The 24,898-nt window shown below is 40.9% G+C and overlaps 1 protein-coding gene across 1 annotated transcript in view; it reads right to left on the bottom strand.

Annotated features, from left to right (window-relative positions):
* Positions 1-24,415, bottom strand: part of lrp5 (LDL receptor related protein 5) — a 77,841-nt gene extending 53,426 nt beyond the window's left edge. Inside the window, exons 1-5 of the mRNA XM_022762993.1 lie at positions 24,154-24,415; positions 9,551-9,751; positions 9,196-9,412; positions 5,038-5,106; positions 4,810-4,938 (exon numbers count right to left, since the gene is read on the bottom strand). Coding sequence (XP_022618714.1) covers positions 4,810-4,938; positions 5,038-5,106; positions 9,196-9,412; positions 9,551-9,751; positions 24,154-24,238 — 701 coding nt within the window. The 5' untranslated portion in view covers positions 24,239-24,415. The remainder of the gene's footprint in view (positions 1-4,809; positions 4,939-5,037; positions 5,107-9,195; positions 9,413-9,550; positions 9,752-24,153) is intronic.
* Positions 24,416-24,898: the final 483 nt, after the last annotated feature.

Below are 24,898 nucleotides of genomic sequence, written 5' to 3'. Positions count from 1 at the left end.
TCAGACTAAAGCCTCCTCATCTAACTGAGCACACGTCTCTCCTGTGACTTTATGACCGTCAGTAAAACAGACTGTCATGTCGACCTACAACACAAAAGCACTGCGCTGAGCAGCCTGAAGCTACAAGAGGCAGAGCTGATGTGTACAGAAGGTGTGCTGCCGCCATAGGAATGAAGCTGCAGGCTGAGGTTACAACGTTTTTCCAAAAGCATCAAGCATTTCCACTAAATGTTGGCCTGGGTTCAATCCAACCTCTCCACCATATTGTAACAATTGTGGAGAAATGCTATAGGTAACATTACACTTGAAGCAGTTTCCAGGGGAACAGCTGCCAATACAGTTATTCCTGACTCTGTGAATAATGTGAGTGTGAATAAAGGCTAAGAGTGCAACACAATTTTTGCTTACTATTTTTGTGTAATTTTTTTGGACAGATGGCAGTTGAGAGATGACAGGAAATGAGTGGAGAAAGAGAGAGAGAGAGAATGACATGGAATAAAGGTGATGGTGGGTGGATTGGACCTGTGGTTGTTGTAGTTCATAACCCCCGGGCCAACAGGGCCACCCAGTCCCAAAAGAGATTAAAACCTGTAATTGTAAATATTACAATATATTTCCTATATTCATGCATGGAAGAATCTTGTGGCACCTCTAAAGTGGACTGTACCATTTCTAACTTCTCGTCTGCCTGTCTCACTCCATCAGTCCTCAAGTCTCTGCTCACACAGACACTGTAGGTAAGCCTGCCGTCAGCTGCTGTCAGCTCTGTTGGTACTTGTGGTGTTTCTGTCTTTTGTCACTAGAAATGCCAACTCTGTACTGGTTTATGATCGCCAAGCACTACTGAATATCCGACTTGCCACAGAAAATATGGTGAAGTACAACTTGGGTGGACAGAAAACTTTTCCCCAGTTCTTATCAGAAATACCTGCTTACCTATGCCGCGTACCGGCTCCACTTCCTCGGAGGAGGTGTGGTAAGCGCGGTGGTCTGTTGGTGAGACTGAAATCTCACTTGGCACTGTTTCCTGGGACTAATCCCCACGATATTCTGGCTGAATATGGATCACATCATCGGCGTTTTGTTTCTTGGCGCTCTCTGGATCCTGTATATATACCTGGCTGGTACCTGTTGCCGGTTCAGATGAGGAGATCCAGATACCTCGCCTCCGTTCACCTCATCTTCGTAGTGGTGGGGTTAATCCCCGAAACCTTAGGCCGCTGGCTCGGGCCCCCCAGACGGCTAACGACATGGCTGTCAACTCGGCCCCGACCAGGATAGCCCTGGTGAATGCTAGATCACTGGCAAATAAGACTTTTATCTTGAATGATTTTCTGTTTGTGACAGAGACCTGGCTGAGTGTCGGTGAGTCAAGCTCATTTTCTGAACTTTTACCGCCGGATTGTTCATATTTTAACTCCCCGAGAACCACTGGCCGAGGAGGAGGGGTAGCGACTGTTTTTAGGAAAAGGTTTCACTGCAGCCACCTGTCGTCAGACTTTTACTCAAGCTTTGAACTGAGTATGTTTGAGTGGGATCGATCCCATCCAGTACTGTGTGCTGTGATATACCGACCACCTAAATATAACAAGGACTTTCTAAATGACTTCTCTGATTTCTTGGCCGGCATTATGCCAAAATATGACAGGGTTTTAATATCCATGTTTGCTATCCAACTAAGCCACTGGTCAAAGACTTTTTAAATCTTATTGACTCTTTTAATCTTGTTCAATCTGTGACAGGTCCTACACAAGAGCATGGACATACACTAGATCTTGTTTTATCTTGTGGTCTACCTGTTTTTAATATTGAAGTATGTGATGCAGTCTTCTCTGATCACATGCCGTTTTATTTGAGACCTCTCTTCCCTGTCATATCATTAAACAGCTGCCACTGTCTGCCGTAAATTTAACCCTTCCACCACTATTCATTTCTCCACTGCCTTCAATAATGCTGTTGACGCTCATTCAGAGTCCACTCTTTTTCTCAATACTGAGGCGTTAACCTCACGATTTTATTCCACCTGTCAAAGCATCCTGGATACTCTTGCCCCTTTTAAAACCATGCGTTCCAAACCTGAATCTGAACCATGGTTGAACGACACTACTCGTGTTGTCAGACGTGAATGCAGGAAGGCTGAACGCAAGTGGAAGAAAGACGGGCTGCAGGTGTCTTTTGTTATTTTGAAGGACAGCTGGTGTACCTATCAGAAAGCTGTCAATGAGGAAAAGGCAAACTATTTTTCTACTATTATCTCAAATAGCTGCAACAAACCTCGTGTTCTTTTCAACAGCATTAATAATATTCTCAATACCCCCCCATCTACTTGCTTTGATGTGTCCCCAGAAATCTGTGAAAAATTCGTTCACTTTTTTATTGATAAGATTATGACCATTAGAGCACACATCTCACCCCCTTCCTATGACCCCTCCATTGCTGTCACTTGCTCTGCTGTTTTTAAGCAGTTTGAGCCTGTGTCTCTTTCCCAGTTAAAGGAGATTATTGGTCATATGAAACCCTCTACTTGTCCCACAGACGTTGTTCCCTCTCGCTTTTTTAAAGAGATCTGTGAGACTACTGGACCTAATATCCAAACAATCTTAAACAGCAGTCTGGCTTCAGGTGTTGTACCGGCTAATTTTAAGCATGCAGTCTGTGTCTCAGAAAGAAAATATGTCCATTTCTTTTGTGCTTCCTGATTCTTGTTTCCCAGTGCTCTCAGAGGTTCTTGGAGAGGAATTCCAACTATGCAGAAATGACAATAACCTATTGTGAAATTATTTTACAAATGGTTTGGATTTCAGCGCAACAATAACAGTTATGTGTATTTTAGTCTGTTACTGATGTAGAAATGAAACTTTCGCAGTGTTTGTCCTCAGCAGACGTCTGTCTGGAGAAGCACGAAGAAAATGATGGAGAAAGGGTGGATGGATAAAGAGAGAGAGAGAGTGATAAGGTTTGGAGAGAGATGGTGCTGGATTGACTAAAGGAGAGAAGGAAAGAATGAGCTGTAAGAGAGATGCACTGGGAGTGTGAGTGAAGCTGTGTGTGTTTTGACTGGGGCCTCCATACCACAGTTATGTTTGTGTTGGACAATGCTCCCATGCTCTCTCTCTCTCTACTTTTCTTTCATTCTGTCTGTGCAGCTATTTTCCTCCTCCCCTCCTCCCTTTCTCTGTTGGAAAGAAGCAGATTGCAAACTCAAAGACTTTTCTTGCTGATCTTTAAAAGTTTCAATAGAGGATCTTAAGCAGTGTTTCGTACTGTTACACTTATAGGTGCCAAAATTTGAAGACATGTATGTTATTAATCTTAATCAAACAGGCAATGTAACTTTAACTAACATGTCCATATCAAGTAAGCTACTGGTATTCAAAACATTTCATCAATATTGATAAAAGGCCTTCAAGGTCGTTTTAAAACAACAGTTGAGTAGTGACATTTCCACGGCTGCGTATACTGGTTGGGAGCGAGTTGCTGCCTGAAGGGAAGGAGTTGAAGAGTCTCAGGGTCTTGTTCAGGAGTGAGGGTAAAGTGGAGTGTGAGACTGAATCAGTGCAGCGTCAGCGGTAAAGCAGGCGATGTACCAGACTGTTGTGGTGGAGCGGTAGCTGAGCCGGAAGGCAAAGCTGTCAATTAATTCTATGTTGAAGCTCTCACCTGTAGGCTTGAGCTGTGGGAAAGAATGAAATCTTGAACAAAAGCAGCTGAGATTACTTTCTTCCATAAGGTGTATGGGCTCAGCCTTATACACAGAGTAAGAGTTCAGAGCAGAGCCGCTGCTCCATCATGTCAAAAGGAGCCAGCTGAGGTAGTTAAACTGATAGGAGACCCCAGGGCAGACCAAGTACACACTATATTTCATCTACCCAGGGAACGCCTCGGGCGCCCCCAGAAGGACCTGGAGGAGAGGGACGTCTGGTCTATGTCGCTGAACCTGCTGCCACCCTTACCCGACAGCCATCATGGGCTATTTAGAGTTCAGTATCTCGCCCAAGGACACGTCAACATGTGGACGGGAAGAGCCAGGGATCAAACCACTGACCCTCTGACTAGTGGACGACCTGCTCTACCTCCTAAGCCTGAGCCTTTACAAATAATGTTATCACGATTAGTAAAGTTTCAACACTGTTTCACATCCATAACAACACCTTTTTATACTTTTCAAAATTAAATATATCACTGTGGAGCTTAAAACTGGAGGTGACTGTCATTTGAGGCTGAAAGCCCCAAGAGGCAACTGGACCCAGCCACCACAGTAATGCTGGATTCTGGTCTACACTTCAATATTGACAGTGATTATGGATCAGAAGTCAGTTATAACTTGAATAACCACCTTGTGGTTGCATACTTCTACCAGTCCAGTTTTAGTTAAACAGCATACAAATTCTTGAGTTATGGCCAATGTATTTTGTGAGGTCACAGTGACTTTGACCACCAAGTGAAGTGAATGCACAGAACTCGACTTGTCAATAGTCAATCATATCGGCTAATAAAATCATTCTTTTTAAACATACTGGTCCTCAGCCAGGCATGGCTCCCTGTTGGTGATTGGCTCAATGGTCTGTGGGACCCCAGACTCAACTCACGGAAAACACACCATAATCATTAAATCAACATATTTATAAAGACCAGAGGAACAGAAAATCAAGTAGGAAAAAAAGCAGCTACTGTAAAAGTTAGTTTTCCTCATCTACAGAAGCATTCCTATGTGCTGCTGCGTGTCCACAGCAACAACTACAGTGTCAGACAGCACTGACATAGCTCACACAAGCACATACATTCACCCCCATACACAAAGGTTCATACCGTGCTGATCCATCCAGGTTAGCTTTGTGAATGAAGCTGAGTTTAGCATCTGCCCAGTACAGCTTCTGTTCCACCAGGTCTATGGTCAGACCATTGGGCCAGTAAATGTCTGCATTCACTATCACCTTCCTGTTGGAGACAGAGACACACAAAGTGAAGAGGATTTACATTTAAATGAGATGTAGATGTAAAGGGGATAGAGAAGGTGGGTTTATATAGACACACTACCTGTTGCTGCCATCCATGCCAGCACGCTCTATCCTGGGCTCCTCCCCCCAGTCAGTCCAGTACATGTACCTGGATTAAAAAACAGAGGAATATGTCAGTAACACAAACCAGGATGTTCTACTACTACTAACCACCTGTCGATTAAATGGAAATTTAGTCAACCAGTCTAACAGAAAAGAAAATTTGTCCTGATGCGCTACGGCACCTTTTCAGACCGAGCGGCATTACACCATCTGTGTAGCATCTTAGACACAACAGTTAACCAGTGTTGTACATTAATGAAATATTAATAATTAGTTTAACCGACTAATATTTCTGGTACTAACTAGTGGGGGCAGCAAAACCCTCAATAATCAGCACATCCCTTAAACAAACACGGGACCATCTTGAGTTTTTGAGGTAAGTTCATTAATTCTGAAACACACCATAGCATTTCTGTACAGGCTGCTGATCACTACTGACCAGTCTGCCTGGGTGACTGTGGCATTGTACAATTCTTTTACATTTTCAGTGGCTTTCTTCTTTCTTTGTCTCCTTTTTTTTTTTTTCTCCTCTGGAGACGCCGGCGTGATCAAAGTCACATGGCTGGTTGAAGATGTCACAGCATAACAACAAAGTCGAGTTGAGCACTGCCGTCAACTTCCGTCAAAAGTGAAACAATGTGCTACTTTTTGTTTGATGTTGATAGACCAAACAAAAACACAGATAGCATCATATAAATTTGATATAAAAAATCATTTATTTGTGTGTAAACATCTGAGAATGGGACGGGCTGGAGTTGCATTTATATCTTTGTCGTTTCTTGTCATATAAAGAAAAGGAAAAAATGTCTGAATCAGCTGACTGTGGTCTACAGGCTGAATGTTCTTGGGAGGTGGGGGAGGGGCTGGTGAGAGAGGCAGAGAGAGGGACAGAGACAGAGATGGGTAGTTGTTTGAGGATTTGAGTTGGAGTTGTTTGTGTGGGAGAAAATTAAGCAAACAGTTTGATTTTGTCTCAATTTGACCTTTTTTACGTTACTCACTTCTGAATCCCTCACGCTGTGAGAACACAGGGCCTGTCATGAAGCTCTCTGTCTTATTGTGTATCGAAACTGTTTTGAAGAGTAACAGTGAAAAAAAAAAGAAAACACCTATGGCCACTCCTGCTTTTTCCTTTATTTAGTTGTAAATACTTTGATTTTTATGTCTAATTTACCATTCCATATGATTACATTTGCAACCTGTGCTTACAATTAAAACCTTCAGTTTGCTTCATTGAGCATGCTTTTGTTTCCAAATCAAATTGTATGTGTTTTGTATGTTTTTCGAGTGCAATATGTTAATACAGCGTCAAAGTAAAAAAATAATTGTCAGGTTATGTAGGTATTTTGTGCTGAAAACAAACAAACAACCATTGGCATAATAACATTTTTAAGAAGGTATATTATCTCTTTCTGATTCATTTCCAGGCTTTGTTTGAGGAGTGTGAATTTGTTCAAATGGATTCTGTTATCACCATAACTTTTGGAAAAAGACCAAACAAACAAAAACAACAGGAAACGGCGTACCAGTCAACTACTAAAGTACTAAAGATGTGTTTTTTTCTCTGCCATAAATCAGATCTACAATAAAAGTAAAATGACTAACACTAGTTCTGCTCTGGTTGAGTTCATAGTGAAATAAAGTGGAGCACAATAAATCTGCTTGTCATACAACCAATAGTTATTGGTTTGAATGTTACTTATTAAACTGAGTGGTAGTGTGTGTGTGTGTGTGTGTGTGTGTGTGTGTGTGTGTGTGTGTGTGTGTGTGTGTGTGTGTGTGTGTGTGTGTGTGTGAGACACACAGTTGCGTGTATGTGTAGCTGTAGTTCCAGAGTGACACACAGATCTGCGTTCTTTCAGCCACCAACATAGAAACGACAATTACAGAGCAGGAAACCAGAGAGAGAGAGGAGGGAGAAAAGAAGGGAGAGCGTCCTCTATCTGTTCTGTTGGACTGAATTATTCATGTGTCTGTGCTGTACATACACTATTTAAAGTTTGAACTGATCTAGTAAAAACCCCAGCAACACTTGTAATATCAAAAATAACTTCACCATTAAAGCAATATGTTTCAGTGTGTGGTCTTCATCAGGGTCATCCCTGAGCCCAGTCCTGAACCACACACACAGCATGCTCTCACATGCACCCCAAATGATACACTGATACGTTTTAGTTTTAAATCTCATCACTTTTTCTATGTTTACTCCTGGCATCCAGTACTCCAGAGTTTGAACCCTAAACAGAGACTTTTGCAAATCATGCTGGGACAGTTTTAGTTTGAAATCCCCCGGCTGAAAACTGAGACTTTTAGAAACACAGACAACCACGTTTACCTCCTCAGTGGGTCTGATCAGTCACAATGTCACACTGATTTGTCTCGTTCCTATCACATGACCCTTTTCAAGAAAATGAGCGAGAAAATGCCCAATGTTGGTGAATGGTCATGTGACATGCATTTTCAGGTGTGTTAGTATGGACGGAGATTATTTGTGATACAGAACTAAAATGCTCATTTTCATTTGAAATGGAAAAGTATCATTGCGGACATAGAGAGCATCGGCAGAGAGACTGACACAGCAGGGCTGGTAAAAACCATAAGTCCCACTTGTTCTGGACTGTCCAACTATAAAGGGTTTTGTTGGGTGGTGCGTGTAAATAGTACACCACCAGGAGTGATAACAATCAGTAATAAAAAAATCTATCTAAGTTAACTATAGCTAGTTAAATCTACCTTTCTATGCTTTCTCTTTCTCTTCTTTCTCTCTCTCCTCGTCTCTCCTTGGTGAGTTACAGTAACATGTTATTAGAAGCAACAGGAATGTTGGATAGCACTATGAAAATAAGACGTCCAGGTTGAGAAAATCCTCTCAGTTATTTCAGCCCAGGATAGGTAAAGTAAAGAACCCTTTGTGTTGTCCGTCCAACACTCTGAGATATATAACACACATATACTTAAAATATTTCAGCTAATATAGCAGTGGCTGTAAATACACATTTCCCAGATACCTGGCCCCGACACCAGCTACCTTACTGTCCCCTGCTGCCAGTGTTTCCTCTTTTCTCCCGCCTACCCTCCACCCAACGAGGTTCAGTTACAGTATGACCAACAGCTATGCAAACAACTCCAAACACAGACACACCCTGTGGTTAATGTAATCTATATAAATGTTAGCTGTGCATATTTGTTCCTGGAGCTGAGATGGTATTCAGTCTCTTCAGTGTGATAAACCCATAATGCTTCAGCAATAAAAAAAAAGGGGCATGTTTAATAGCAGTAGTGCACTCAACTAAGGACGTCAGTGGACTCATTGAACCTCTGGTTTAAGTACAGTGTTTATACAAGTTTAAAAACTGTAAAACTTAAAAACTTGTAAAACTTGGAGGTCATGGTGAGAGATTGCTGAATCCTAAACCATCTTGGAGACTCTTCAAACAAAATCATAGGTCATCTGAGTAAATAACAATTAGAGTGATCAGCAGATACGCTCTTTCCTGCTGCACTGTATTAACAGGACTGAATCTACCCACTACAGTAAATTTATTATCTGAAGAGCTTAGGATCCAACAGACTGTGTGTAAGAGAGAAGCGAGGTCAGTGTGATGTTTAAACCATAGAGAGAGGAAACTCTGGAAACCATCTTCATGATGTCACTCTTTACCTTATCTCACTGCACCTGCACCTTCAGTTCAAGTGTGCTAGGCTAGCTAGCACTATTTTATTTGAAGTGTTGATCCATAATAAGATACCAAAGAACCAGACCCAAAAAACCATCTCATTAATATAGAACCTAGACCTGATCTATAATCACACTACACATGGACAGAGACCTTTACACTATATGAGATCTTTAAATTTAAAAGACTTAGATTGGGCATGTTGTAAGGCTCTTAAAACAGTCACTATGCAGAGCGACTAAAGACAGTGACATAGGACGCCAACCCTAAGTTTTGCAGTTATACTATGGGAATACAAAGCAACACCAGAGAATCAATAAATAAAAAAAAAAAAAATTTTTCATTGAATTTCTTATGTTTGTCAGCCTGGTAAGACAGTTCAGTCATTATCTACCAATAACACCATGACAAAGGTGCAGTGTGACAGTAGTGTGAAGAGTGTGTCTGTGTATTGTTACCGTTGAGCAGGGTTGAGAGCAACAGCCCTGGGCTGGTCCAAGTCCATCCAAAACAGGACCTTCCTAGATGTGCCATCTAGGTTGGCCACTTCAATCCGATTGGTCTCTGAGTCTGTCCAGTATAGCTTCCTACCCAGCCAGTCACAGGCCAGTCCATCAGGACTGTCCAGTCCTGATACTACCACAGTCTGGCCAGTTCCCAGTGCCTCTTTAAGGGCTGCAACCACAAAACATACACAGTATGAAACAGTGACCAGAGGGAGAAAGCATTCTGCAAACACGCAGCTTCCAAAGCCACAGTCACTGTTGCTTCACCAAGCAGGAGAATAAACACAGAGACAGTGTGGAGTCTTACAGTTGGATGACTGATTCCAGTGGGTCTGTTTGATGGCCTCCTCACTGACATCTGTCCAAAATATAAGGCCCTCTGCGTACAGGAAGTCCACCGCTGCTGCATCCTCGAGGTCACTAACAACAATGGCCGACTCACCCCGCACACCCTCTGCATCTACCAATCGTACGTCACGCCGGTTGGCAAAGAGGAGGAGAGGCGAGCCTGGAGAGGAGAAGAGAGCATGTTCAAAACATTTCTTACAGACACCAAAATGATGGAAACACATGTTCACCCTCATACAACTGAGGAACTGCAGAACCTCACATTGCTGAACGCTGTTATTGATCAAGAGTATGAAAAGTTAAACCCAGCTGCAGCCAGCTGACCGCCTGTCTGTCCAACAATATGACCGTGGTTTGATTCTGGATAATAACTGTTTATTTGAAATGATGCTTCAATTGAATAGGCTACACCAATTGCAGCACATCAGTCCTCTGAAAGAATTTAACTTAATCAAATTTTTCTGGCTTTAGCAACAACTGAAAAAGCTTTCAACTATAAGAGGAATGAACTGACAACCTTAAATTACGAGACGTTTTTGTAATCTCTAGAATATTTCTATTTATCTTCTGGAGACAGAATGGTATAAGTGAAGTTTTGGAAAATTTGGCACAATTTCTACTGTTTTCTGCAAAACAAAGAGGCTCTTCACTTAAACAGGGAACCTGATGGTGTCTTCACTATACTCTAGATGGATAATGTCTTATGTTTAATTTCTTTATTTACCACAAGGGTCTAGAAATTATATTATTCAGATAATGTGGCTTTTTAATTTTGTTTTTCTTGAAAATAATTACATAGATTTTATTCCATTCATTTTGTTTTGAATAGAAACCTGCACACAAGCTGTCTGTCTGTCTGCCTGCCTGTCTGTCTGTCAGGGGGGCACCAAACTAAAAGTACATAGCATGCATCCACACGCTTTACCCACTGCAAATCTGATTTACACGGATTAATATTTAATCAATGGCTATGCACTTTGTTGATGTGGCAGTAACAAGTGAATTTGAATTTGTGTGGAATTTTAACTTCTACACCCCCACAGTGCCACACGTCATGGTCACGCTCACAGCACGTCACCAAACAACCTTTGGTTAAATAAAAACCTGTTAGCACCAGACAGGACTGCTACTAATGGAACAATGTCCAACCACGAGTAGTCATAAACATAAAACCTCAAACATTATTACCATCTGGCAACAATCTGCAGAGGCCACTGACAGGAAAGACGACCAGGACAAGATCAGGAGGATTCTGTCTGTGTGCACCAACAAGTTTCAAATGAGTCTTTATGAGCTTCATGCACTTGCAGATACAAATCACAAGTTGGCTGACATACTGTGTGTATGACATGTTTGTTTATTAATGATATATAATAATATATATATATATATAATAACGTTTTAAACCTAGAGCCTGTACAAGCTGTATTTGTGTATGTGTTGTAACTCTATGTCTGCGTGTAAGTGCAGCTCAGTGCTCCCACTGTTGGAGGCAGTCGCTGTCACAGCAGCTGACACACTGCCTCTGGGGAAGCTTTGTGGTTTGGGGCTGGCAGGGTGGCAGACCTGCTACGCTGTGGTTTGGCACAGCCCTGCCTACTGTAATCCCACAGCATCTAGTCACACTGCCTCTGTCAGTGTGGACGCTGGCCCAAACAAGAGACATTACATTATAATTATTTGAAGTAATTTATGACTGATACCAGTGTGAATTTGACCTTTGAACTGATCCGTTTACAGTCTAGACAAACATGCTTTTATGACCACAACTACGTTTCCTGCTCTCCATGCACCAAGCCAGTCACCCATCCAGTCTTTGTGTGTTCTCTATTTGTCTATTCTTTTGTTTTATAATATTTTGGTGGTGTAATATAGCTAACAGCTGGGACTCAAACACATACTGAAAAGGTGCCTGGATTTTATCCTCTTTGAGTCAGTGAGTCTTCAAATGACACAGATGAAATTCAAACCTCTGTGGGTGTAAGTTTGAACTGAAATGGGAACCAGTGTGTAAACTACTAAAACAACACACGGGTCTATGTGAAGCTGATAGCTGTTTCTCAATCTGCGTTCCTCTCTGTACTCTTGTGACACGTCATCAGTCTCAGACTGAACAGAAGTACTGTTTCAATTCAAAGTCCACATCTACCCAAGTACAGATCAAATATCTTGAAGTGTTCTCATAGAATGTAAAAAAAAGTAGCAATAGTGACCATAGGACTGTTTTTATATTACTTCATTAAGTTTTGATGTTTTTTCCATTAAGACTTCAAATCTGTGGTCAGTTTAACCAAATAACACCTATTTGCTCAGGCATGTTCAGAGAGGTGAGGACCGTCCTGCCGGGTGACATCATGGTCATATCAGCAGCTCCGTGTCTGTAGTGTTTTGATTTATGACAAAATGAAGATGAAATGTGATCTGATGAGTTGAAATATAATAATTGTTGCTGTTCGTTAGTGTGAGAAGATGAAGCTGAATAAATACATGATCTGTTAGACAGTTTAACCACAGCGCTGCCTCTGTGAGCTTCTGTGTACAAATATACCAACACATTTAATAAAATAAATATATATAAATGAAAATGAACAGAGGCAGAGTGGGCCATAATAAATTTCATTACATAATATATATTACAGATTGGATAAAGGGCTGGGCGTTATGGCCAAAACTGTTATCACGATAAAAATTTCCATGTTAATCGATAACAATATTTATCACAATAAATGCCACATCGTTATTTCTTTCAGGTTTAAAGGCTGATTTTTGCTTCTGAGTGAAAGTTGACAGTCAACTGTGGTTTTAAAGTGTTCTATTTAGTCAGAACATGACAAACACATGCCAACAAGCAGAACATTTAAAAACTCACAAGGTACATTCAAAATATGATAAAGTATGCATGATTAAAATCAAAATCCTTTTCAGTCCTTTTTACTCAACAAACTTAAATAGAAAATGAAGTTCTGCAGTGTGATACAGCACACATGTAACATGATCAGACTGCAAAATAAACAAAAAAAATAAATAGACAAGAAGATTTGCACTGGGTACTGGCCAGTCCAGTAACACTCGTTTGGAACTGTAGTTTCTTACTTTCTGTGTGTTCTAACTGATGATATTGTTTAAATGATGAACAGGTTTGTGGTGTTGCCTGTCTTTGATTGAATGTGTCTCCGGCACAGTTTGCAGTGCACATTGATCTGTTTTTTTGTCGGACTGTAAATAGCCAGAATATCTCCAAACTACTGAAGTTGAGTGGTCTCTCTTGTCGACAATATCTTCATCCTCCGAGCTGCGTTCTGCTTTTTCTGTGGTGTCGCTTATTTCACCTTATTTGCTTACTCCGCTCCAACTTCAAGCCCGTCAGCCACTACGTGCGTCTGTAAATAATGTGACATGCTGGCCTACATTTATATCTCTCACCCTGCATCTTAACCTGCGCAATGCTGACCTCTATTCCTGCAACATGATTGGCTGTTCATGCTTCATTTGTGGGCGTGTTATAAGCATGGAAATTAATCATATTGAACATTTATCAAACATTTTTTATGTTTCTATCGAGGAAAATAATTTTGCAATAATTATTGCTATGGTTTTATCGCCCAGCCCTAATTGGATATGAAGTGTATATTTTACTACACTCTGTCAATCTGTTTTTCTGTCTGTTTGAGGAGATTTGAGTTTAGATGAATGAGTCACAGTACAGTCAGGTACAGATGTGTTGAAATGTAACCTGTGCTGAGCTGAGCTGCTGATAGTAGGAAGACCACTGCTGTTCAAACTGTAAATAATCCTCTGTCCTCAGGAGTCTGGACTTCTGAGTTCAACTTGTGAAGTTCTAACTCCCAAGTGTGTGAGTCTGAACCTGGCGTTCTCTGTATTGAGAAACAGCTCATGTCATTAGCTTTCACTGCTGACCCCTGATCATGATTAGACCAAAATAGTCACGTGACACACACAGTTGGAAGACAACAGAATAGGTGTAATGTTTACTATTCATATAGAGCTCACCGTAACTTTAAATAGAATAATAATGTCGATTTCTGGTATTTTGATCGTGGACATTTGTATCGCAGTCTCCGACTCGGGGTCAGAATCGTTACGTCTCAATTAACTCATGACAAATGACCATTCTTTAGGTATTTAACGCAAGTTGCATCACATTTCTCAGACTACAGTGCTGCAGTGACTGACAGACTCTTTACACAAAACACCTAGGGTGAACTGTATCAAATCTGTGATTTTTACTTGACATTACATTATTCACAGCACTTGCATGCATGAACGAAAATACGGGACAAATTGCGTCCCGTATTGATTCAAATCCACCGAGTACTGAGAAAACAAGTACTAGAAGCATTTTATTTTCAAATACGGGATGATCCCATATTATATGGGACGGGTGGCAACCCTATCACCTGTTTGAAGAGCCACAAAATTAGGTCGCCTCCTCCCTCTGCAGGCAGAAAATCCAGCGCGTTCGTAATGTTCTTCCTTGGCAATTTCAGATGGCTCTGCCTGATGCACGGATTACAATACAGCGGTGTACAGCCACAGTTATAAACGTCAAATCCACCGAGTACCAGGAAAACAAGTACTAGAATTTTGTGAGGAGGCGACACGGAGGCGGCCGCCTCCCAATTCTCTATGCAGGAAAAACCTGCGTGTATGGATGGCACACACAAAAAAAGATGGTTTATTGTAAATTAAATATCTGTTGGACCAAGCAAGTCATCTGATGACATCACCATCACCTCTGGGAAGTTTTCTGATGTAAAATGGACCAAACAATAATTGAGAAAATAATCTCCATATATATTAATAATGATTAATGAGATTAATGTTAATATCAAAATATTCCTGTTAAACTATCTAGTTACCTTACTACACAGGAACCACGAAGTAAGCTTCCCTCCTCGACGCTGAACTACACTACAACTGTAGTATCAGTAACAAACCTGCAGTTATAACACACTGATCAACAGGCTCATCCATCAACACAGAGACAAATGTAGATCAAAATAAAAGACAGAAACCGAGAGACACACTTCAGGTCACCTCTGACCTGACAGACCCTCCAGTGAGGATCAGTGCTGCTGGCTAACCTCCTCCTTTCCTGTAGACTGAGAGGAGAAGCCCAGACTGCTGCAACCAAACGCTCCTCTCACACATAGAACACACAGCATTATATAAACACTGAGTTTCCTGTAGAATAAAGAGGAATATTACTGTTCTATTATTTTATCTGAAATTGCTAATAGAAATAGCTGATAGCTAATTTCCTCATTCATGACAATTGTACGGGGGGTGGATTGTTACATAAGTCACCTGTTTACCTTTTATTAAGGCTTAAAGATGTACATAATTGACGGTGTGGCCACTTTGCGTGACAGGGGTGATTGCCACAAACCACCATGCACTGAAGTCTAAGCGTGGCACATGCGCCACCTCTTTGTCTATTTTTTGATTAGCTGGGAGTTAGGGACGGAATCAGACACTGCCAAGATGGCAACAGTGGGGCAGCTCACTCTGAGTTTTAAAACCGCTCTTCAGACACCTGTGGGTGATGTCACAGAGGATACATCCATCTTTATTCACAGACTATGATTACAACCTACTACATCCATGGTATCGCTTCCAGATATTCAGTTTATCGCCATGAGACACAGATGACCATCAATCTTCACAGTTAAGAAGCTGGAATAAGTGGATGTGAAACATCTTTGTTTGGAAACTGACAATTAATTGATTGTTGAAATATTTTCTGATTATTTTTAGTCAATTAACTGACTGATTAACTAATAGTTTCAACTAGACAATATAAGGGAGGGGTCAACCATGAGACAGAGAGCCTACAGAGATCTGAAACTGGTTTATGAGTGAAGTGTGTGGAAACGCAGCTGCAGACTGGAGTGTGAATATAAGCAGATATTAACATGAGCCAGCACTCTCACACGTCATATGTGTGTGTGCAGCGCCAGTGAGCCACCTCACACAACACCTGGAACACCTGAGTGGAATCAGTGTTATCGCACCTGAGTCAGACCAGGTCAAATGTTCTCATGACAGAGATTCATTCTAACAGTTCACCAAAGACACACCAAGTTTTTCTTTATAACACAGACCTGAAGAACATCCTGTTCACAGGCTGTGAGCTCTCAAGCTTGGCTCATTAAAAATTATCATAATGACTTATTATTCCATCCAACACTGAAACACACAAACAGTTTGTCCCCAATAAAATGTTATAAATATTAATTATTAGTTTCTCAGCTCAACCAACAGTTCTTAAAATGAAACAGCACAAATAATGTGTAATATGTGTCTGAGGACAAATGACATCACTGCACCTGGTGTTGTATGGATGATAGATCTGTATGTGATTGTGTGTTTGTGCGTGTGTGCGTGTGTGTGTGTGTGTGTGTGTGTGTGTGTGTGTGTGTGTGTGTGTGTGCGTGTGTGTGCGCAACATAACACAAAAGAACAGACCAAAAGACTACGTTTCAGTTAGTCAGTGGGATTAACAATCAAAGTGTGAGGGGGGGATGTGGCTTGTGTGTGTGTGTGTGTGTGTGTGTGTGTGTGTGTGTGTGTGTGTGTGTGTGTGTGTGTGTGTGTGTGTGTGTGGTGGAAGGAGGTCATACTGAGATGGCAGATTGAAAAGAAAAAAGGGTCCCAAAAGAAGTTTCTGAAGTGTAGACAATGCACTGCTGCACCCCTTTCTGTGCACACACGCAGACACACATACACACACACGCATGTACACCCGCACATACACTTGGTTTCGTTGCTTTACATCTTATCAGAGCCCATCTTCACACAACAGTGTGTGTGTGTGTGTGTGTGTGTGTGTGTGTGTGTGTGTGTGTGTGTGTGTGTGTGTGTGTGTGTGTGTGTGTGTGTGTGTGCGTGCATGTGTGCGCCTGTGTGTGTGTGTGTGAAGGGTTGGAAGGAAGGAAGAGATTTTCTTCACACCTCCCCAGTTGGGACAAGAAAAATGTGTGTGATGAGCGTGGGGAGCATAGTTATGCAGTGTGTGTGTGTGTGTGTGTGCATGCGCGTGTGTGTGTCTGTCTGTCTGTGTGTGCACATCTTGCTATGGCTGTGAGGACTTTTTGTCTGGTCCTCAAAACTTCATAGGTTCTGTTTGAGAACCAGGACTTGGTTTCAGGTTTAGGACTAGACTTGGACTGGGTTTAGGTGAGGTATTTATTTGCTAGTGTTGGGGTTAGGGAAATGGGGGCGAGGGAATGCATTATGTCAATGACGGGTCCCCATGAATGTAGTAAAACAAGGACGTGTGAGTGTGTGTGCATGCATGTGTGACGGGACCCCAGAGAAATCAAGGTAGACTGCCACAGACTTCCTCTCTCTCTCTCTCCCCTCAGCTCCTTCTTTCCTATTTCTCCCCCTCTCCCCCCCCTTCATCTTTTGTCTCCTCCCCCACTTCTCCCCCTCTCCTCTTTTCTCTTTCTTCTCTCTGCAATGTCTATTTCATTCCCCTCTCTGTCCTCCCGTTTTCCCGTCTCTCCTCCCTCCATCAGACTTGTCTGAAATCCAAACAGCAGACCCTCCTCGAGTTTCACACCAGAGCAACACAAACAGGAAAAGATATCAATCTCTTCCTTACATTCCTCCTCAGCGCTGTCACCAAATCTCTTCTCCGTACCTTCAGCCCCTCACGGTTCCCTTCTAGCCCCTAACTCTTTTCCTTTCTCTACTGCCAGTCGCTCACCAACTCATCCATTGGCTCAAATAAAAATTTGTCATTGTTGTTATTTGTTCCACTTCATAAAAAATGATTGCATTTCCTAATGAATGAATGAAGCATTGAATGTAGCTGCTCTGTTGTCCAAGTCACAGGAGCTGATAAGGGAAAAATGTGTCACAACAAACCATAAATGAGGCGTAGTGGTGCTACAGAGACATCTACAGATCATATTGTCCAGAAGCAAGGGAACATGTTTGTTTGGTACAGACCCAGAATAAAAATCACATCATCACCATTTTTATATTTTTTTCAGTGAAAATGACATGCAAAAATTATTGTTCCCACTAAAATCATGATTCAATATTGATGATTCGTCACGACTCAGTATCTGTCAAAATAATCTGGATATATGTATATATAAGTATGATGCAAGTATATATTCTAGTATTCCTGAAGTGTGCACTAAATGTCTGGAAGAGAAAGGTTTTCTACTTCACTGTCTATGGGAGTGTCCAAAGATTCAAAACTTATATAGGATATTTGGACCAAAATCCCTTTAAGTGTCCAACTGTGTGCTTAGAATATATCTGAAAGACTTTATACAAACACAGAGAATGTGGATAAAGGAGCTTTCAGAGTGTGTCGATCCAAAGACTAACGTACATTACATTACATATACATTGTATATGTATATATATATATATGTATATATATATATATATATATATATATATATTCAGGTTGTTAGTCAAAGAAGATAAAGCACATGAAGTAAGACAAGATGAATGAGATGCCACCACCCAGCCACAGTGATACTAGTGAATAAAAAACGTGAACGACAAAAAACACAGCAGGAGGCATTTGGTTTTTTCACATCGTAGCAGGTCACAGATCTCAGTGCAACCTCACTAAACTCAGGATGAGAAAAATAAACAAAGATTTCAAATTAAGACAAAGACTCTGAGAAGGGAGCAGTGGGCCCCAAGCACAGAGAGCATTGATTATGAAGAGGGATCATGGAGCTGTTTCATCTGACCTACACTGGTTTTGGTCCGTGGTGGGTTTGTTTATAACACAGACATAAAACATACCAGCTGTATCTTTTAATACTCTCAACAACCTTGTTCTGCAAGGTGAAGTGCTCTTTGCCCATCCCTCTTCACAACACATCACACAGTTAAAAACACAGCAACAGTGACAAACACCTCCCCATCTTGTCTTGGATCCCTGTCCACCTACACTGGTTGACTACATTCCTGCCATGGAATGGATGGATTCATTTATGGACTAGTTTGGGTTGTGTTCATCTTCATTGTTGGATGTTCAAAGCCATAAGAAAAAATGGTGGTAAATTTGTCAAATAATGACAAATCATGACCATGTGGAAGTTTATTCCTCCATATAGTTTGAGCAAACTCCTTTTACTGATGGAGAAGTCTCCCAGTACAGAATATCTTATCAAAGAGTAAGTTAACATTCAGTGTTAAAGGTCCATAAAGTCTAAAGGTAGATGTCCATGTGTAGTTTGATTATAAAGCAGGTCTAGGTTCTATATTAACACTGTGAAAGTATCAAAGCCTCAGTCCACAGAGAAATGCACACAGCCTGTATTCAGAAACTGAGCCTTAAAACCAGCCGTCAGGACTTCTGGGACTTTTCACCAAAAGAACTAAAAGAACTAAAAATTATTACTTGACATTACATTATTCACAGCACTTTGAGGACATAACATGAACGAAAATACAGGACAAATTGCGTCCTGTATATGTTCAATACAGGATGCAGCATTTTATTTCAAATACGGGATGATCTTGCATTATACGTTACGGATGGCAACCTCAGCCACTCCGGTTGATGCAGTCCTTTATTTTTTTGAAGTCCTGTTTCAGTTTTTTTTCTTCCTCCTGGACTTGTTTCGCGGTGTGGAAAATGTGATTGCTCGCTCGCTCACTGCGGACTTTTAAACATTGCCGGTGAAATTAAATGCAGCGAGGACTCGACCAGTCAAAATGTTCAGCACTGCAGACCACACCCCCCAAAGTTCCTGAACCTTTGGGGTCGATCAATTACCCCGGAACTAAATTTTGACCCTGGTTCTTGCGGTGGAAATGGCATAGTTCCTCAAAAGGTTCCTGGGGAAAGTTCCTGCGGTGGAAAAGTGGCTTTTGTGATGTCACAACAAAGCAGGCACTGCTCTCAGCTGTCCCAACCAGTGTTTATATAAAATCTTCTACATTTTTATTGCATCACTCAGAAAACAAGAGAGGCTCAGAGCCTCCTCTCTTCTGATTGGCTCACTGACCTGTTGTCACTAGGGCTCCAGAGATAAGCCAAGGAGAGGAGATGTAAAACTACACTGAGATGGTTTTTGGTTCTTAAAACCACAAATATATCTTCTTATGGATCAACGCTTCAAATAAAACACAGCAGAAGAGGGAAATATGGAGCTTTAAGTTGCAATACTTAACCCTTTTAAAAACTTTATGCGAAAGGCACATTTCAGTTGGCACTTAATGTAAGTGTGAAGATTCACCACAGAACCCTAGTTAAAATACAAAAATTCCTGTCACCATCCAGTAAGTTAGAGTCTAGTTCTTAGAATCCAGATCCCGCTCTTGTCTAGTGTCTGAGAAAACGAGGAAAATCCCCAATCCCCCAATCCCCTGTCACAGTTCAGCAAAGATGGTTCTTCATTTAAATACATATTGTATTCAGTATATGATCCTGTCGCAATATTAGCAGTAAATTCAATATTATGTTCAGAATGGGCCAGTTGCCTGCCCCATGAACAACACTTTCTTTACTGATACACAATCCCTTTAAGTTACTTCTACACTTCTATAGAAAGCCAAAGTAAAACCAGAACTTCCAGATTCTGTTTGTGAAGCAAGAAAACCTCATTCATAATGCCACTGATATTTCTAATAGTAAAATTCAGCCTTGGAACAGAGACTTTAACAGTATGCTATGTGGCTCACTTTTATTGTCTAGGTAAGTTTTTTGAAAAACAATCTAACATGATTGTTTAATTTAGTATTTGTACTTTTTAGCAGCCTTTAATAAACCAAATTTCCCATAATCCCTGAACCCTCACAGACTAAACATCTTGACATAGAAGTCAGTCCAGGAGCTAGATGAAAAGTTACCTAATAGGAGATTTTGTACATTTTCTGGATATGGAGGAAACCAAATTATAACGACATAAGAACCAGTGGCTTGCAGACGTCCAGTGTCCGACCAACAGCATCAGAGAAACACTGATTTATAAAGTGAAACTGCTTTCTTCAGTGTTTTTACTGGTTATAATCAGCTGGTCTGTTTGTTGTGGGGAGGAGAAGGTAAAAACCTCCTGAACCACTGACACTGAAGGAATTCAACACAGGATAAGCTGATGGCAATGGTGGTGAAGACAACAACTCCCATGATCCCTTACTACTTCACAGCATCACAAAACCCCTCTTTTGTCATTGTTTTGATTGAGAGACCCCTAGAGGCAGTTACTGACTGTGTGTTTTTAAATGAGAGTGTGTCCAGACTTTTCTATAACAGTTCCTAGAGTGTATACATCTGTGTTTCAGTGCGTGCAGGGAAAATTGAGGTTTACAAAACGTTACAAAACTTTGTGCCCTAAAAGAAATTGTGACACAAAAGGCCAAATGGCCTTGCCCCTAAAATGACAAAATTCCTGGCCTGGCTGACAGTAAAGAAAACTTGAACCTGAACTTGTTTTTGTCAGACGAAATCATGCACACGCACAGCACCTTGGAAATGAAATGTAGTATATTATGATAAAAAATTAAATCAGTATGGTATACTTGTTCTGCTGTGTTGAGGACAGAAACAGAAAGGGTCTAAATGTTAAGTGTGGATGTAGCTGATGATACAGATGTTTAACCTGTTTATTATGCTGTTCATGTTTTCACTGTGGACAGAGATCTCTACAGAAACCACCTGGAAATGGCAGTGTTGCTTTGACAGTAGTCTAGAGACAGTATTAGAGTCTCTCACATATGTAAAAACACTGCTATATGCTGAGTGATACAACAGTCTGTCAGCACATACACACACACACACACACACACAGGTGTGATCTTTGCCTGGCAGTGTGCTGACACTACTGTGGTGTTTTTGGCCTGTGTGTGTGAAGTGTGTGTACATGCTGTCACCACAGTGCCAAACGAAGAAAATCATCCTCACTCCTTCAGAACCAACCAGAGCCAATCACCTCCTCACCCCAGCAAAAGACTGGGACTCAAACATACTTTAAGTCACACTTCAGCACTAACATATTTCTGTATCTCACTGCCAGTCAACATACTAACAGTCATGTGCCTTATGTGCAAAATGAGCTTGTGCTTGTGGTGACATGAGTAATTTATATATATATTGTTTATGATGCGTTTGTAAATCCTCCTTTGTATTGACCCTTGACCTTGATAAAGTCAGAATGATTAGTGAAATGGTTTGACCGGTGTAACAGTTAAAGTTACATTAATGAAGGTATGTTGTTGCATTTTATATATTTTTGCCTGTTATTGGTTATGATGTAATTCTAAGTTACAATACACAACAGCTAGTTCCTACCAAGTAATTCTATTGGACAAGAGTCATTCCATGAGTACTGATATAGAGTATAACATCACTGGGACTTTTAACTACATTTATCACTCACTTCACCGTTAATCAGCGTTACATTAGCGGCCATTATCTAGCTCGTAGAACTGTTGTATAAAAGTAATATCACACTCTAGGTTGTGATGTTGTACTGAATATCAGCACGGCTGTCATTCGCTCACAGGTTGAATCACAGCCGTGCTGATATTCAGCTGATATTCACTGTTCTGTAACAAGTCACATTTTACTCCTTCAGAATTTTGCATTCTGTAAGTAGCAGACATTCTGTAAATTCTACATGTACACAATCTATCATTAATCTAGACCATAACCACTCATATCAGATATTTCTTCAGTTTCAAACAGAAGTAAAAAAAAAAAATAAAACATCTGTGGTTGTTCTGAAAAACATAAAGAGCAATATATCCATATTTGAAGTTAATGAGACTTTGAGACACGGATAAAAGGACTGTGTGGGCTCAACCATGACACTTGTTCAGATTAACTTCACTGAAATCCCCCTTAAGTATAGTTCACCTAATCCGCACAAACAAACTGAGGCAACCTACAACAAAAATATAAACAAATAAGTGTGGTGCCTTTGTAATGAAAAGAATATATATTTCTAAAACTGTGAGGAGACAATTGTGTAAGATATTATAGAATACTGTGTGAAGAGCTACAACTTGCACTGCAAGTGTTGTGGTGCTACAGACACCTCGGTCTGCAAATCATATTCTCCAGATGTAAAGGAACATAATTGTTTGGTACAAGACCAGCAACAATCACATCATCATCATCGTTTTTAAGTTTTTTCAGTTAAAAGTACACAATATCTGCCCAAATAATTGCAATATGCTTTTTTTGCATAACGTGCACCCCTAATTTACACCACAGAGAAAACTCTACACCATCAAGGTCAAGCCTACATTTTATGTTCTTTTTTTACTTTAATTGTGTGAGTCAGTCTTCATCACTCCAGCCTGTTGTACATCTCATTGTTTTATGTCATAATTTCTACCAGTTAATCATTCCATAATCAACAGTTTCAGCTGTTAAGAATTTAACTAGTACACAATGACACCTCAGTGTGATTTCAGTTCTGACCTTTGGAACTAAACCGTCATGTTTAACTGGTTTAGTGAGGAGGTTATCAGGAAGCAGACTCAGAAAAATGCTTGCAATAAAAATACATATATGAGTGGACAGGTCAGGTTACGTCAGGTCAAGTCAGGTCAGGTGGGTCAAACTGACCTTTGAAGACAGAATAAAGAGTAGTGCAACCTCCACTCCGTGTGTGGTGGTTAACTCACTGTAACCATCATTTTCCTATGAAAGCTAGTGTTGTGCACCATCACTGATACTGTAGTTATATAAGATACCTGTTAAAGGGTAAAGGTTATGTCTCTCATGAAAATGTTAATTCTCATCAGTAAATCTGGATTTGAGGTTAAGACCTGGATCTTCTACTGGAGTTCTAAGTGAGTGTCCACTGTTCTGTAGAAATGGTCTGAGGTGGGTTTTGTCATGGACTCCCATATCTTCAGATGTGAAGCGTTAGTTTTAAGATGCAGGCGGACTAATGGGAGCTGGTCTTCAGACCTGACAGAGAGGCTTGCTGAGAGTGAGCTAAGCTCCGCCTTTGACTGGGCAGATTCAGGCGATTAAATAAGACCGCAAATCAGGCAGTGGAGAAAGTAAGGCGCATAAAGACATTGATCCACAGGCTGAGAGTCTTTAACGAGTCCAGCAGCCTTTTCTTTTCCAAATAAACACTCTGGCTTCTTTTCCACATTGAAGCGGTCTGCCTGACACCCGACACCGAGCAGGAATGGCTGGAGCTGCCGAGGCCCGAGAAAACAGCCCAGGCTGACTCCAAACTTAATTTCTGCTCCAAAGCATAAACTCATAAACCCCACCGGCTCTACGCCGCGGCAGGTCGGTGTAGTTACACCGGGTTTATCCACAGTGCGTCGCACACACCGACGCAAAGTTTCGACACTTTCACTGCAGCTACTGTGTTGTTGTACCCTTGGGACATAAAAACTTCAACTTTCAGACAAGCAATCAGAGCTATTGTTGCAGTCGGTCTGAGTGTGGGGAACGTTAGAGGGAGCGAAGCCCCACACACAGCCGGAGCTCACCGTGGTAACTACTATGTTCTTATCGTTTCTCGTCCCGGTGGCTCCAGTCGTTGTTCCCTAAGGATCCATGTTGTGAACAAAAAGTCAACGTACCGTGAACCACCGACAGCAGGCAACTCCTCAGCAGCAACACCGCCAGCAGACCGCCCATTTCAAGTCTTCTGCGCTTTAAACCCATAACTCCCGCTCCATGTTCGGCTATTTACTCCTTAATTAAGTTGTACCGAGGTCCACTTCTCGTGTCCACATAAGGGCCTGTGTCCCGCTGTACGACTAGATGTGTGGCTGCATGCGTGTGTTTATGTGTGTGTATATGTGTGTGTGTGTGTGTGTGTGTGCTTCTCCGTGTCCTTCTCTGTCGACTACACTTTTTTCCCAGTTAAGGCGCTCGCGCTACTTTATACTTTGGACTGTCGAGCTCGCGCACGGAGAGAAAGGGCAGGACGTGGTGTGACGTCATCCAACACGAGGCAACAAGATTTTTTTTTCAATTTCCCTAATTTGACTTTTATTATTTAGTATTGGGGCCACATTTAGTGAAAAAAATGAAATTACGAGGATATAGTCATACTACTACCAGATTATCAGAATAAAGTTGTAATATTACGAGAATAACTTTTTAATTTTGAGAATATAATCATAATCAATCTTTTTTTTATTATATATAAGTACTTGAATTGTACATATAATATTATTTATGTTTTTTATGTACTTTTAAGTTTAGTACTGTCGTTTTGCAGTTTTTCTTTCTTTGTACACTGTGGGACTAATAAAGGAATATCTTATAATATTTCAAGAAAAAAAGTCACATTAGGAGAAAAAAACATATTTTTCAGGA

This window comes from Seriola dumerili, unplaced genomic scaffold, assembly GCF_002260705.1.
Source record: "Seriola dumerili isolate Sdu_G_001 unplaced genomic scaffold, Sdu_1.0 BDQW01000465.1, whole genome shotgun sequence".
Classification (NCBI taxonomy): Eukaryota; Metazoa; Chordata; class Actinopteri; order Carangiformes; family Carangidae; genus Seriola; species Seriola dumerili.
The sequence above is the reverse complement of the archived record's forward strand: the minus strand, read 5'-3'. Positions and strand labels throughout refer to the sequence as shown.